Source organism: Anabrus simplex, chromosome 2 (assembly GCF_040414725.1).
Source record: "Anabrus simplex isolate iqAnaSimp1 chromosome 2, ASM4041472v1, whole genome shotgun sequence".
NCBI lineage: Eukaryota > Metazoa > Arthropoda > Insecta > Orthoptera > Tettigoniidae > Anabrus > Anabrus simplex.
Window position 1 is genome coordinate 740,587,517 of NC_090266.1, and position 17,288 is coordinate 740,604,804.

General features: G+C 39.7%; 1 protein-coding gene across 1 annotated transcript in view; it reads right to left on the reverse strand.

Annotated features, from left to right (window-relative positions):
• Nucleotides 1-17,288, reverse strand: part of LOC136864424 (23 kDa integral membrane protein) — an 80,994-nt gene that overhangs the window by 3,084 nt on the left and 60,622 nt on the right. Inside the window, exon 4 of the mRNA XM_067141402.2 lies at nt 16,480-16,683. Within this exon, the coding sequence (XP_066997503.1) occupies nt 16,480-16,683 (204 nt within the window). The remainder of the gene's footprint in view (nt 1-16,479; nt 16,684-17,288) is intronic.

Genomic DNA, 17,288 nt, shown 5'->3' on the forward strand with positions numbered 1-17,288 from the left:
TCTCGTCAATTCAGTGCTGGATAGAAATGAAGTGTGAGCAGTCATACCATCGAGAACTATCTCCTCGCAATTGGATACAGAAGCCACTGTTCCGCAAGGGGACTCTGCTCACCACATCTCAAATGGCACAATGAGTGACATGGCCAAAGGATCTCCGCTTTGGGATTTCTGAATTGTGGAAAAAGGTTGCCTGGACCGATGACTCGAGATGTCAGTTGGTTCACGACGACGACAGGCTATGACTGCTTCACCCAGCTTGTGAGACAATGGATCTTTCTTGCCAGAAGTTACAGTTCAACCGTAGTGGTGGTATCCTCGTATGAGGACTGTTCATGTGGGATGAAATGGGACCCCTGCTATATCTGCCAACGTCCCTCACTAGTGAATGTTAGGAACTTGCTGTCAGATCATGTCCACCCATTTGTTTGCCTCGACCACCCTGCAGGAAACCTTTTCCCGTATCCATAACAGTGGCCAATTGGTTCAGTGAATACTTCACAGACATTGAGGATGCTTGCCTAGTCCTGAAGGTCACCCGACCTCAGTCCTGTTTTGTACCTCTGAAATGCTATCAAGAGGGATCTGTGTGCCCTGGACTCTACTCCAACCAATCTCCGTGCATTATGAGAGGGTGAGCAGTGGTTTTGGATCAGAATGACTCCCCAATGCCTTCGATATCTTGTGGAGTCCATGCCCCCCACGTCACAGCCATCATCAGCGTGAAAGGTGACACTACACGCTACTAGCGAGTATCTCTGATTCAATTGCTCATCAGTGTGTTTTCTTAGAAAAGAACTGAGATACATACATACGTACATACATACATATTAATTATATAAGCCTTCGAAAGTTAACTATACACCTCCACTATTTTCTACGAGGGCAAGTCAATAAGTATATGCAATTTTGCTCTAATTATCTTTAGGTTGGCTCTGTGGCATTGTGTGCTCACCAGCTGCTAGATGGCACCATTGTCTATGTCTGTGGTAGGTTTCACCGTTATCAGATCAGTCAGTACAGCCTGCGCCATTGCGATGTAAAGATGGCCGCGCCACTCTCTGTTTGCACCAAGGAAGAACATCATTCCTTAATCTGTTTTCGTTGTCTGATGGTGTATCAGGAGTGGAAATTCCTAGAATTCTTTCAGTACAATACGGGGACAATGTTTTGCCACAACGAAGTGTTTATATCAGTGGATTGAACAGTTCAAAAGAGGTTGTATGAGCCTGAAGGATGAGGAAAGATCCGGGCATTCATCTACAGTCGTAACTGATGCCAATATTGAACAAGTGCATGATATGATCCTGAATAACAGGAATCTCTTGATGACGTGGCAAACCATATGCACATTAGCTATAGTTCTTCGTTGATGCAAACAGAGAGTGGCACGGCTATCTTTACGTTGCAACAGCGCAAGCTGTACTGATCTGATAATGCTGAAACCTACCACAGACGTAGACAACGGCGCCATCTTGTGGCTAGTGAGCACTTAATGCCATAGAGCCAACCTAAAGACAATTAGAGGAAATTGCAGATATTTATTGACTTGCTTACATATTTGCTACTAGCTCCGTTGCCTGATTTACTTACACAACTCTTATCTTTTAATCTTTAGAAACCGAATCCTATCATCATATTAGTCTCCCCCTGCTTCTCTTACCCTCCATGATTGAGTTAATTATTCTCCTTCGTCATCTATCCTCCATCTGTCTCATATGACCCCACCACCAAAACTGGTTTGTATCAAGAGCTTCAGCCATCAAATTCATTTGTAACTCAGCCTTTATTTCCTCATTCTGAGTACCCTCCTGCAGCCATTCTTCCCATCTACTTTTAGCTGCAATCATTCTCACTACCTTCATGTCTATTAGCTCTAACTTAAGAATAAGGTATCCTGAGTCCACCCAGCTTTCAATCAATCGATCAATCTGTCAATCCTGATCTGCACTTAGGGCAGTCGCTCAGGTGGCAGATTCCCTATCTGTTGTTTTGCTAGCCTTTTCTTGAATGATTGCAAAAAAATTGGAAATTTATTGAACATCTCCCTTGGTAAGTTATTCCAATCCCTAACATTAGTCATGGTACTTCCTTGGTGCAGAGAGCGGCACGGACAAATTTATGTCACAACAGCACAAGCTGTACTGATCTCATAACGCTGAAACCTACCACAGATGTAGACTATTGTGCCATCTAGTGGCTGGTGAGCACACAATGCCATACAGCCAACCTAAAGACATTTGGAGCAAAATGGCAGATACTCCCATACAGTAAAGTTGGTCTGAAAACAGATCGATAAAAAGATAATTTTGTCTGAGAACTTGTGTCTTTCTTACAGAATACCATTGTTCCCAAATGTAAGCTCACTTCATTAACTTCTGTCACAGCTTGATTTGATTTGATTTGATTTACTGAACTTCCATCCTGGGGAAATAACCGTTCTAAGTACTTCAAATAATCCACCTGTTCCACTTTTGCATTTCCTTCATTACATTCAGTCCTCTTATGTTTCTCCCTAACTGACATCGCTTGGAGTCTTGGGGAAGCCAGTTTTCATGTCATACCTGCTGCTTCATCAGTACAATAAGCCTATAGGCTGCAGTGCATCAGGAGCAATGCCGATGGACCCTTGTTAAAAACACAACAACAAAAATCAACTTCTCTCTTCAAGCTCCAAGATGTTGGAATGTAGGCATTCAGCACAACCTCACCATTAGGATCAAATCATTGGCAATGGCTAAGGTGTTCACTACATTTTTGTGCAGCTGAATTCCTCCCTGTCACTTTATTCCTTTCAGTAAATGATCCATTATCTTTAGTTTTCAAGACAGGTATAATACAACAGTAATTTTTTTTTTACAATCTGCTTTATATTGCACCAACACAGATAGATCTTATGGTGATGATGGGATAGGAAAGGGCCAGGAGTGGGAAGGAAGTGGTCGTGGCCTTAATTAAGGTACAGCCCCAGCATTTGCCTGGTGTGAAAATGGAAAACCATCTTCAGGGCTGCCAACAGTGAGGTTCGAACCCACTATCTCCTGGATGCAAGCTCACAGCTGTGCGCCCCTAAGTGCATGGCCAGCTCACCCGGTAATAGTAAATGAATTTGGATGTTCTGTAATTACTGTGGATTTACAAAAGTAATGATATGCATATGAAGAACTTGAAGAGGGAGAAGATATAAGACTTTGTAAAGAACTTTGAAGTAGTTTTGTTTTCTAGTCGCTATGGAGATTTGTCATTTTCAAACTACGTGCATCAAGTTTAGAGAGTCAGGCTTTGACCAGAGAACTGTTATACATGACTCTACGTATAGTGTGATTCAGCAACCCCTTCAAATATTTTTTGCTGCAGCCCAACTAACATGCACATGGTTGTAGGAGTGCTATTCCCCTGCAGGTGTACTGTATGGTACTAATGTTCAGTGAGCACATTTTGCACATGATTCTGAACCCTAGCAAAATGTATATCATCCATTTGCAAAACATGATGCCTTGAAATCATGTAGCAACGTCCTTTTACCATTTAACTATGTTAATGTGCCGTGCTTCGTGACTGGGTGTAACAAAGAGGGAATCAATGCATAAAACTAGGTAACAGTGTAGTAATTAATGTCTTAAACAACAAACCGGATGACGTATGTACTCTGCTCTTGTTGTACTACCAGCACGTTTCCAGTAGTGTAGCAGATGTGGTTAGGCATTCATCTAACAATCAACGGAATGTGCCAGCGGTGGTTTGAATCCTGCATCATTCAGATATTTTTGCATTGGTATAATGTTTGAATACATAAACACAGGCCCATATTTGCCACATTCAAACAGTAGAATGACACTGTTATTCATCTTGTGCCCTGCGCATACTCTGCTGGTTAGGGCCTAAATGTATTGTAATCTCTGCTGTTATTTGGTATGTTTTCCACAGAGGAATACGTTGACACGCTCCTCATTTATGGGGAAGCAAGATAAAATGCCTGCGAGGCACTGCGTCTGTACCAGGAACAGTATCCCGACAGGTGACTCTTGGCTGCTACGACATTCCGCAGTGTTGAAAGGCGCGTAAGGACAACAGGCATGATTTCCAACCAGCCACCAGTCCGCTATAGGCCCGTTACGTCAGGTGAAACAGAAGAGGCCATTCTGGAGGTAGCTCATAATAATCCACACATCAGTACAAGGGCGTTTGCAGACAGGTGAACACCAGCCAGCCGTCCATCTGGCGAATACTGCATGAACATAAATTTCACCCATACCATCTTGAGCTACACCAAGAGTTCCATGAGCGGGATTTCGAAGCTCGAATGGAGTTCTGTCGGTTTGCTATTAGGCAGGCTGGACATATCTTGTTCTTGGACAAATCGCACTTCCACAATAATGGGAATGTCAATTGCCACAACATGCACTATTGGAGTCCAGACAATCCTCACTGGGTGCAACAGGCGGCCCATCAAGTACGATGGGAAGTGAATGTTTGGTGTGGAATCTCGGGGGGGATCATCTGATTGGACCTTATTTCTTTGAGGGCCATTGGACAGGCCCACGCTACTTGCACTTTCTGCGTCAGGAACGTCCACTGCTGCTGGAGAATGTGCCCTTGCATGATCATTTGATGATGTAGTTGCAACAGGATGGAGCTCCACCACATTTGACTTTGCCCGTTTGTAACCATCTGAACAAGAAATTGCCAGGGAAATGGATAGGACGAGGAGGCCCTGTTTCTTGGCCCACCAGATCACCGGATTGAACTCCGTTAGACTTTTTCTTGTGGGGACATTTGAAGAACGTCATTTACACTCAAGCGCCGGAAAACCCCGACCACCTCCGGCAATTCATCACGGACGTCTGCCGAGCAATTACACCTGGAATGCTTCAGTGTGCAAGACAATCTGTTGGACACCAGGCCCAAATGTGCTTAAACCAAAGCATCGAGCATTTGCTGCAATAAAACCTTGTTAGGGCAGTTGTGTTCCTATTATTTCCGGTCTGTATATGTCCGGCCTGCTAACTAATCAGCCCTTCTTGGGGGCCACAAACTCATTCATTCATACACAGTTTGCATGAAAGTGGGTATTGAACTTACATTGCGTGTGGTATGTATTAAACAAGTTTTTAAAAAATTTGTTATCTTCGCCCTGGACTCGAACCTCACACCTGACATGCAAGCCTGCTCCACCATGCCTTTACCAACTACACTACGGTTCCGTATGGCACACTGGGAAGCTTATAGCAAGTATTAGGTTTACTGTGGTCACAATATCAATTTTGTGTTTTGCCTGCATGTCAGGTTCATATGATCTAGAGGGCACGCTCATGTCTTCCAGTGTTTAAGACGAGTATAACATTATGGCGTCCTATCATGGTGAGGCGGTAAATAGCAAGATATCTGTTTGTGTTTGCTGACCATACTGGCAGGGCAGATAATTTCAGAATGAATATGGTGGGTTGCATAAAACTACATTGTTGGAAGAGGCGGCTGAATCACGCTGTATGCACATTCTAGCCACCTGTCCTCCAACCCTTGGCCTCTATTACAGCTTGAAATCTGTGGGAGATGCTGTCTAACAGGTGTCAGAATGTCTCCAGGGGGACTATCAGTCATTCTTCCTGCAGGGCAGTTAGAGATATGGGTCTACATGATCTGAAGTGAAGTAGCCATTCCAGTGCATCTTAGAGGTGTTCGATAGGATTGAGGTTTTGGCTCTGTGCTGACCAGTCCATTTCTGGAACCCTATTGCCCACAAACCAGTCACAAACAGAATCCACTTTATGGCAGGGAGCATTATCATGCTAAAACACAGTGATCATCTCTGAACTGGTCTTCAACCATGGAAAACATGCAGCTGGTCAAAATTTTGTTATATCCTTCTACCTTTAATGTACCTTGCAGTATTATGAGAGGACCAGGTCCCATCCATGAAAAACACCCACTGCACTGTCACTCAACCTCCACCAAATTTCACTGTAGGTACTTTACAGGCTTGATGTATCACACACCACAGAAAACACTCCTATCTGACTGCCACATGGTATAGCACGATTCACCTCTCCAGATCATATGTCAATGGACCAGTGGTGGTGCTCTTTACACAACCGAACATGGTGTTTTGAATTCACCATTAAAATGTGCAGTGTCTATGCCTCAAACCACAGTGCTTGTATCTCCTGATGCACAGTCTTAAAAGAAAATGGTGCAGTAAGTTGGATTAGAATTGGCAGCTGTGCATCAGCAATGACACTGTCGCTCAGGGGAAGGTGCATATGTCCGTTTGCCTGATTGCAGGTAGAAGTGACATACAGGTACACACCAAAGCCATTGCTTCATACAAGCAAGCATAGTGGACTGCGCAGCAACCAAATTTTTTTTTTTTTTTTTCAGGTTGCTTTATGCTATACTGAGACAGATTGGTTTCATGACACCGATGGGATAGGAAAGGGCTAGGAGTGGGAAGGAAATGGCTATGGCCTTAATTAAGGTACAGCCCCAGCATTTTCCTGGTATGAAAGTGGGAAACCACAGAAAACCATCTTCAGGGCTGCTGACAGTGGGGTTCGAACCCACTATCTCCTGAATGTAAGCTCACAGCTGTGCAGCCCTAGCCGCATGGCCAACTCGCTCGGTACAAAAAAAAATTAGAGATAGTGGTACACAAAGGATTACTGGCAACATTTTGCTTGAAACTAATGTCCATTCAGCTAGTGGCTCACAAAAGGTTATACCTATCTTAATTATGGACAAATCTAGATTAGTTTTCTTTCTCTTGGCAATATAAATAATGCTCAATAATTAAAATTATATAATCACTCCTTAGTAACTTGTGATGGGGAGAAATCAATATGATTATCCTATAATATAAATTCTTCACACATTGTTATCTACAATAGACATATCTGTTGTTACTTATGTGAAACAGATGCAATTCTATCAATAAAAGTATGAAGACACATTTCTCTTGTTGTTTTCATAGCACACAACACATTACCATATGGCCTTACCTCCTCCTCTGTTGGAGGGTTCTGGCACTGTGTGGTCTGAAGAAAGTTTTCCTGGGACCTTCTTTCTACCACAGGCCCAAGTTCTGCTAACACACCTCCACTAATTCAATTAAGGATTTAGGCAAGAATCTGTAACTTATCATTTCTCACAGATGTCATTTATGGAAACAAACGCATGAAATAAAGGTCTCAATTTTGAAACACCAGAAAAGTATCAAAAATTGTTAATATGCATCATTCAACACACAAAATGAAAGAACAAAAGTTGCTACAACTAGCTGTGTGGAGATTTTTGACATTTTTCAAGATTATGCTCAATGGCCAGCCCTGCAGCCTAGGGGTAGTGAGACTACCCCATACCCATAGGCCTTGTGTTCGATTCCTGGCCAGGTCAGAGATTTTTACCTGGATATGCAAGCTAGTTTGAGGTTCACACAGCCGATGTGAGAACAATTGGGAAGCTATCTGACGGTGAGATAGCGGCCCTAGTCTAGGAAGCCGAGAACAGCGAAGAGTATTCATCACTCTGATAATTAGCAGGCCATTGGGCTGCGCACTGGTTGTTGATAGGCCATGGCCCATCAGGGCTGTAGCGCCATGGGATTTGATGTTATAGAAGCTCACCCTGCACTAGAAGAAGAATCCTCCATGGCATCTTTCTCACGACAATCCATGGTGTTAGGTAATAATAATAACAATTTCATGTGGCTATTTCTAGTCGAGTGTAGCCCTCGTAGAGCCTACATGGCTCAGGTGGCAGCGTGTTGGCCTCTCACCGCTGGGTTCCGTGGTTCAAATCCCGGTCACTCCATGTGAGATTTGTGCTGGACAAAGCAGAGGCGGGACAGGTTTTTCTCCGGGTACTTCGGTTTTCCCTGTCATCTGTCATTCCAGCAGCACTCTCCACTATCATTTCATTTCATCTGTCAGTCATTAATCATTGCCTCAGAGGAGTGCGACAGGCTTCGGCAGCCGGCACAATTCCTATCCTCGCCGCAACAGTGGGGCTTAATTCATTCCATCCCTGACCCGGTCACTGACTGTAAACCAGGTTGTAGGTTTACTTTACTGCAGCCCTTGTAAGACAGGCCCTCCGATGAGGGTGGGCAGCATCTGCCATGTGTAGGTAACTACGGATTATTGTGGTGGAGGATGGTGTTATGTGTAGTGCACGAGTTGCAGGGATGTTGGGGATAGCATAAATATCCAGCTCTCGAGCCATTTAATTAACCAATGAAGCTTAAAATCCCTGACCCAGCCAGGAATCAAACCCAGGACCCTCTGAACCGAAGACCAGTATGCTGACCATTCAGCCAACAAGTCGGACATGATGTTAGGTTAATCCGTACATACTTGAATGAAAGGAAAAGCTCAGCTGAAGAGAGAGCATCTCAGAACAAATTTTCATATACTTGAAATTCTGTAAAACATAATATGCTCATAACTATGGAAACTTGTTAATCCTGATCCTTATTCCTAGCACTATATCGTAAGTTGAGAAACGTCGTACTGAATTTGGGTCTGGGAGTATTTCACAGAAAACCCAGAAAATAAAGTGCAATATAATATTGGTTTCTGGTGTATTAGTTGCAACCGATTTGAAATTAGGTTCAATAATAGGTGATCTAATGATGAGTGGTGGGTTGTCCACCATTTTGTGTTAAGTCAAGATTGTCATGACACAGTAAAATTAGTATACCGGTAGCTCACGAATTCATGATGCATGAGAGGTATCGTTACATTTGTTTAGTCGAATTCTATGATATTAGCTATCATTGGACTATAACTTCTATCAAATACTGTATAGACCATACAGGACACTTACAGACTTAACCTTGTTAAAATGGGAGACATTTTTGAAGTGGTGCTCATAGTGACATGACCTGGAAACTAGAGTCGATTTAAAATACCAATGAAAAATCATGTATGGAAATGGATAAATAAATTACGTCTAGAAAGAAAGTGTTATTAAGATATTAACTTCAAAGTTGCTGAACCAATTCTGAATAAATGAAGGAAGAATTATATACTTAGCAGCTTATTATTTAAAGACTGAAATTACACAAATATTCAAGATATGAAATACACTGCTGTGTAAGGGCTTAATCTGTCATTCATGCATTACTTTTTTTTTTCTTTAGCATTCCTGCCTGAATGTTTATGGTTAGATTTGTCTATTCCCTCATTTAAAAATAATTGTATCTTCATATTAAGGCACTTGTCAATAAACAGATTGGCACATTCCTGCCTTTTTCTCTTGGAAGGGGTGGTAGCATTTGATGTTTTATTTTTGGGGGAGATTCTGTGTTGGTACAGATCACGGCTTTAATCTGAGAAGAGGGATAAAAGAAAGAAAAGCATAAAAATGCTGTTACCGAGCTCGATAGCTGCAGTCGCTTAAGTGCGGCCAGTATCCAGTATTTGGGAGATAAAGGGTTCGAGCCCCACTGTCGGCAGCTCTGAAGATGGTTTTCGTGGTTTCCCATTTTTACACCAGGCAAATGCTGGGGCTGTACCTTAATCAAGGCCACGGCCGCTTTCTTCCACTCCTAGGCCCTTTCTGTCCCATCGTCGCCATAAGACCTATCTGTGTTGAAGCTACGTAAAGCAAATAAAAAAAAAAATAAAAAAGCTGTCGACAGCTATGTTTTGAGGAATATTTATGTACAATTAGAGTAGGAATATAACATACCCTTCGCTGTATACTCGGGGATTTGTGAAGTTGGGCCTGGAAATTATCTGAAAAAATCTTATAATCCTATTCAAGAGTAATGTCCTTCTTTCTTATATATCTTATGCAAGTCACTTCTCTGACATTTCAAAACCCACAGTTCACATCTACAACAACACATCGGTATTGAAGGTTAACTGCTGCACTATACAATAAAATAAGCTTATTATATTTTAAGCCATTTAAAATATGGGTCATACAGCTCAGAAGTTTAGAAAGTAGTGTAAAAATCTCTTTGTCACTGGAAGAATATATATGTAAACCCTTACTTACATTTCCTTGTCACGAGGGAAATGGAAGGGAAATTGTAAATTCTTCTGCACTTCATAATTATTACAGCCAAACACAGCACATGTCTTTCTGCTCATGATGAGAGGAGATATAAGTGAATTACACATACTATTATTTACTTATTTTAACTTACTCCAAATGCATAAATAACACCAAAAACTTCACAAACTAATGCACACGCTGTTATGACAGGCTTAGTGAGTCCAGGTCACCGCTAGACTGAACTCTAAATGTTGTCCCTTGATATCTCACAGACTGTACTGTATTCGCTTCTATAACACCATGAACATGTCAGCTTAAAATGTAAATATCATGCTAAATTTGCAGCATCTGTGCCCTGTTGCTAATAATTTGTTTCAATAGGTAAAATACACCATTTTGAGAGCCAAAAGATGTTTCAATGTTGTTGAGCCCTGGCTAGTAGCCCTTCTTCTTCACAGCCTGCATCTGTAGCTTAAACTACATTCTGTTCTTCATTTTTTCCCATATATATAAAATAACATGTTCTGACCGACCGACCGACCCTCACCGAGCCAAAACTACTGGACATAAAGAAATGAAATTTTGAAGATACATTTATATTAGTGTGTAGGTGCTCACTAAGGAAGGATTTTCGGGTATTCCTTCATTAAGAGGATGGAAAGTGGAGTGAAAATTTTAAATAATGATATCTATATCTCAGAAACTTAAAAGTTTACAGATGTAAAAATTGGTATTTGGAGTCTGTTTTAAAAATAAAGAAACACATGTTTTTTGGTTTCTGGTAAATCCCATTAAGGGGGGTGAAAAAAGGGGGAAAATTGGTTGAATATCTTTTATGAGGATACTCATATCTCAAAAAACTGAAGATGTTACAGACATGAAAATTGGTATTTGGAATCTCCTTTAAAAATAAAGAAACATATTTTTTTGTTTTTAAAAATCCAATGAATAGAAGGTGAACGGGATTGACAAACGGGGTGGAATTAAGAAATATATATATCTAGGCCTACGATATATCTCAGACACTTAACATGTTACAGAGTTGAATACTGGTACTTGGAATCTCCTGTAAAAGTAAAGAAACATAGATAATTTGGTTTAGGAAAATCCACTTAAGGAAAGCTGAAAAAGGGGGTTAATTTTTAAAATGGGCATATCTACAGAAAATCTCAAAAACTTAACATGTTAAAGATGTGAAGATTGGATTTTTTAATATTTTAAAAATAAAGAAACATGTATTTTTTGTTTTTGTACGAAACCACATGGGGTAAAAAGAACTGAAAAGGAGGTGAATTTTCAATTAGGATAGTGATATCTCAAAAACTGAAGATGTTACAGACGTGAAAATTGGTAGGTATTTGGAGTCTTCTTCAAAAATGAAGAAATACGTTTTCTCGGAAAATGCACTTAAGGGGCGCGAAGGAATTGAAAAATGAGTTGAGTTCTTTGTATGAGGATGCTTATATCTCAAAAACTAAAGATGTTGCAGAAGTGAAAATTGGTATTTGGAATCTTCTTTAAAAATAAATAAAAACTGATTCTTTTGTTTTTGGAAAATCCACTTAAGGGGGTGAAAGAATTGAAAAATTAGTTCAATTATTCATCTGAGGGTACTTACATCTAAAAATCTAAAGATATTGAGTTGAATTCTTTTTATGAGGATAAATATATCTCAAAACTGAAAATGTTAGAGTCGTGATAAATGGTATTTGGATGATCCTTTATAAATAAAGAAACAAATATTTTTTTGTTTTCGGCAAATTCACTTAAGGGGGGGGAATGAGAAAGGAAGTGAAAAACGTTGAATTCTTTTTATGGAGAAACTTATATCTTAAAAACTGAAGGTTACAGACGTGAAAATTGGTATTTGGAATCTCCTTTATTTTAAAAATCAAGAAACGTGTATATTTCTGTTGGGGAATGAAGTTAACGGGTGGGGGTTGGTGTGAAAAATGAATTGTATTTTATCAGGATACTTATATCTCAAAAACTAAAGATGTTACAGACGTGATAACTGGTATTTGGAATCCTCTTTCAAAGTAAAGAAATACCTATTCTTTTGTCTTCAGAAAAAACATTTACTGGCGAGGGCGTGAATGAATTGAAACATTAGTGGATTTCTTTGTATGAGGATACTTATATCTCAAAACTAACGATGTTACAGATGTGAAAATGGATATTTGGTATCTCCTTTAAAAATAAAGAAACACTGTTCTTTTTTGTTTTTGTAAAATTGACTTAAGGGGGGATTGAAAATAAGTACAGAAGGAGTTGACTTCCGTGCATGAGGATACTTATATCTTAAAAATGGAAGCTGTCATGGATGTGATAGTTGGTGTTCTGAATTTCCTTTTTTTGTTTTCGGAAAGTCCACTGAAGAGGGGAGAGGGATGGTAAGAAGTGAAGAAGAATTTGAATTCATTAAGGGGCTGAAATGAATTGAAAAAGCGAGTGTTTTTTTAAATTATTACCGGTATATCTAGAGCAGGGGTTCCCAACCTGGGGGCTGTGGGGCTTTATCAGGGGGGCGTGAAGTGATTTCCGAATTAATTTTTTTAACTCGAATATTACAATTTTGTGTAATAAACATTTTTCGAATCTCTCCAAGTGATTGTCGCACCAAGTCAGTCGTTCAAAAGCACTGGTAATTGCCAACTGTCGGCACAAACCTCTGCAGAGCCACGAGGTTGGAGGTGAAATAAGGAATTTGATGTGTTGTGAGGAGCAAAATGAAGCCTGAGAGCAGGTGCAGGAACAAGACCACTCAACGCATGTTTAATTGCACACTTTGTGGACCTACTTGCGTGAAAATAAACTATGACCATACGCGACATGTTTCAACTCATCAACGATGTAGTAGTTGCTTTCATTTTCCAGTATTATTGTTACATACTGTACAAAGTTTTTCTCATAAACAAAATATATTACATGAAGGAGGTACTCGTATAAATGTCGGTATTATATCAAATTGACCTAGTAGTGAGAATAGCAGGGAATAAGGCAATAATAGTAGGCTAAATTATAATAAATTTATTTAATATAACACGTTAGGCTTTCACGGCTAGTGTGAAATTCTATGTAGGCTACTGGTATTTTGGGCTACAACTAATTAGTGTTTAAACACAGCAATTAATGAAACAGTGACATTTTCTCACCAAAGATCTTAACTGACAATAAGTTACTACAGTCAGGAGTCGACATTAACTCTGAAGAACAAAGAATATCGGAGTTTCAGAAGCAATAAATGAAGTGGAAGTTCCTCCTTCCCTCTCACCCTGCGGCATATAGACTCATTTTGTGGGTAGCTTGTCCTTGAATGCTCTGTTCCCACCCCTACACATTCTTATTCTTCCCTTGCAGTCAAATTGGCGAGAGCTACATAGAACAGCTGTCCCATCAGAGATGGAGCAGTAATGGCCATGTCAACACATCGCCGATAGACCATCAGTGGCCAGGCCCTTCGACTGTTGATTCTGTGCCTCGTATACTTTCGCAGTGGACGCATCTGTCAAGTTGTTTATTGTGAGTGTTGTGTATGCTTCGCTGTAACAGTGCAACTGTGTGAATTGTGTTATTTAATATTGTGACTTTTAAAAAAAATTGATAACGATGTCCAAGAAGAGACTGTACAATGATGACTACATTAAATATGGCTTCACAGTCGTTGAACAGAACGGAATACAACAGCCTCAATGCGTAATCTGCCACTGTGTTCTGAGTAACGATGCGATGAGGCCTGAGTGCTTGGAGAGACATTTAAACATGAATCATTCGGGCTTAAAAGACAAACCCACATAATTTTTTGTAACTAAACTCAACTCACTAAAACATATGAAATTAGATTCATTGGGTACTTTTAACCAAGAAAATGAGAAAGCAGTGGAAGCATCATATGAACTAGCTCTTCTGATTGCCAAAGACGAGAAAGCACACACAATTGGGGAAACATTAGTAAAGTCATGCATGTTATTAGTCCCAAATATAGTTTTGGGTGAAGGGAGTTGGCAGAAATTGTTTAAAATTTCTCTTTCTGATAACACAGAGAAGTGCAGACTTCAAGAACTGTCAGAAGACATTAAAAGTCAAATTTTGGAGAAGCTGAAAGCATCTCCAGTGTTTTCAATTCAGTATGATGAAACAACCGATATGGCCCATTGTTGTCAACTGATTGTATATTGTTGATTTGTTGACAGTGGAATTTTAAGAGAAGAAATGTTATTTTCCCAATGTTTGAAAACAACTTCGAAAGCTTGTGATGTGTTTTCTGCCATCAATAGTTTTTTCCAAGAACATGGACTTTCCTGGGAAAATGTAGTAGGTGTATGTATGGATGGTGCACCTGCTATGATTGGGTCATGTTCTGGGTTTCTCAAACTGACCAAAGATAAAAATCCAAACATCATGGGAACCCACTGTATAATTCACAGACAGGCTTTGGCGGCCAAAACTTTGCCCGAAGATTCTAATAACACTCTAAAAGTTGCTATAAGAATTGTGAACTCTGTGAAGACAAGTTCATTACAGACAAGGTTGTTTGAAGCCCTTTGTGTTGACGTTCAAGCCGATCATAAAACTCTCCTTTTCCACACAGAGGTTCGCTGGCTACCAAAAGGGAACATGTTGGCTCAACTGTTTGAATTAAGGTGAAGGTAAAAAAGATCTGTACGAAGTGTTTACTGATGCCAATTTTATCGTCTCATTGGCATATCTTTGCAATTATTTGAAGCTTTGAACAGTTTGAACTTAAAGCTCCAAGGCAAAAACTACAATAGTATGCTTGCATATGATGCCATCAGAGCTTTCCTGGAAAAATACAGTTATGGAAACGTCTGCTTCAGTTGAACAACTTCTCATCCTTTCACTGCCTTAATGAAATTTTGCCCGAAAATGAACGTGATCGTAATAAACTTAACATGAAAATTCATTCTCATTTGGATTCCCTGGAACAAGAATTCAATTTCTACTTTCCTGATATCTTGTCAGATGAATAGTCCTGGATGTTAACAAGAAATCCATTTGCCATTGGCATTGAAGCACTGCCAGCACAACTTCAAGAAGAAGCCATAGATTTGAAGTGTGATTCGAAGCTAAAAGATGATTACAAAATATTAGGACTGGGCGACTTTTGGGTAAACTGTCTTGCAGTGTATCCTGAAATAGCCAAAGTAGCATTGCGTGTCATTGTCCCATTTTCAACTACATATTTATGTGAGTCAGGATTTTCAATGCTGAGTGTCATAAAAACAAAGCAGCGCTGTTGGCTTGATGTTGCAAGTGATCACCGCTGTGCTCTGTCAAACATCAAACTAAACATACCGAATCTTACCAAGAGAAAACAGTGTAAACCTTCTCACTGACATTTGTTGACTAATGTAAGGATTTATTGTAAAAGTGTGTTCTTTGTATTGTGCTAAACGAAGTTAGTATGTCATGGATATAAAGCGAGTACTTCATATTATTTTTTCATAAATAATTGAATAATGGAATAATTCATTATGTAGTGTCAATAGGTTAGGTCTATATCCTCCACGTCAGTTTATCGGAGAGGTTATAGAAGCGATTGGGGGGGGGGGGCGTGACGACCACCCGTATCTGAAAAGAGGGGCGTCAGCTGGCAAAGGTTGGGAACCACTGATCTAGAGTATATGTCAAGAACTTAACATGTTAGAGACAAGAAACTTGGTAGTTGGAAAGTCCTTCAAAAATACAGGAACAGGTACTTTTGTGTTTTCAGAAAAGGGACTTAACAGGGGTGATGGGAAGTTGACAAATGAGTTTAATTATTTTTTATGAGGATGCTTATATCTCAAAAAATTAAAATGATACAGACATGGAAATTGGTATTTGGAATCTCCTTTAAAAATAAAGAAACGTGTAATTTTTCGACTTGAGACAAAAATGTTTCTCACATGTACATTTCTGTGTTGCATGGTCATCTTAGCCCCAAAAGGCAATACCTCAAACGTGATTTACCAAAAGTTTCTGGGGTAAATGAAACTCTGTTTTTTGGTGAGTTTTTATACTTTAGGGATTTTCAGATAATGTCTTAGTACAGTGCCAAGGAATGATTACTTTTATCAAATTATGAAATCTATGCGAACCAAGCCGCGGGTAAATGCTAGTAAGGAGATATAATTTTACACTTACGTACAAAGTTTTATAAAAATAAAATTAGAGAAATCATAATTCAAAGGAATGAAAACACTCAATTTTTAATTTACTTTGGTATTGCAAATATTATTTTTTATTTTCTAAGACTTCCTAACTGGGTTTTGTTCTGTTTCACTTTTGTTGTTGTTGCAAATAAGCGGTTCATGTTAATATTAACAAAGAATTTCTAGTACACAGTACTCTGAAGGCAAGAAATTCTCAAAATATGTTCTGAGCTGATAATCCCATTGTTTGGTCCCATAAGACAAAATAAAAATGAACTGAGATAATATAGACAATGGTTTTTAGGTGTTGTTACCAAACAATTTGTACCTCAATAAATGCAAAGCCAATAGCTACTCCACCAAGTACAATTCCAGAATCTTTGACAAACTGCTTCAGAGCTTCACTGCATCCAATTGTGTAATGTACTTTGCTACCAAGATGATTTGGACATTCGTGTTCACTTATTACACAGCATGTTTTAGGAAGCATTCCAGGGTAGTCATCTGGACCTTTGTATCCACAGCACTTGAGCTGAAAGAGAAGAGAAGATGTTGATGAGAACAAGAGGCACACTTGATTTATTGAAGTAAAATTTATAACTCCTGTGCAAGTTTTTAAGGTACATAGTGGAAGTATTAATAAATTGAGGAGAAAGCTGTTAGCTGAACATCACACTTTTCCCTTGTTTCTGCAGATCTAAGTAACAAAATAAATTAGGATTTTGTTTTTGTCTTATTGGTTTTGTTGCACCAACTCACAGATCTTATGGTGACCATGGGATAAGACAGGGCTAGGACTGGGAGGAAAGCAACTGTGGCCCCAGCTTCTTGCCTGAAAAAATCAAGAAAAATCCCTTCAGGGCTGCTGGCATTGTGGGTTCAAAGCCACCATCTCCTGAGTGCGAGCTAACAGCTACATGGCCCGATTGATGGTTTCTTTATTTTCACATATTTCTACCAAGTATATTAAGATTATTAATTTTTTAACTGGGGCATGGTGGCCAGGAGACATTACCACTGGCTTCTCACCAAGGCGACCGCAGAAAGCACATGGGATTTCTGAAATTAAGAGTCACTTTGCTGTGGTTTGGATTTTGTGTTAAACTGGGGGCCTCGAGTCTATGATCATAATATTAT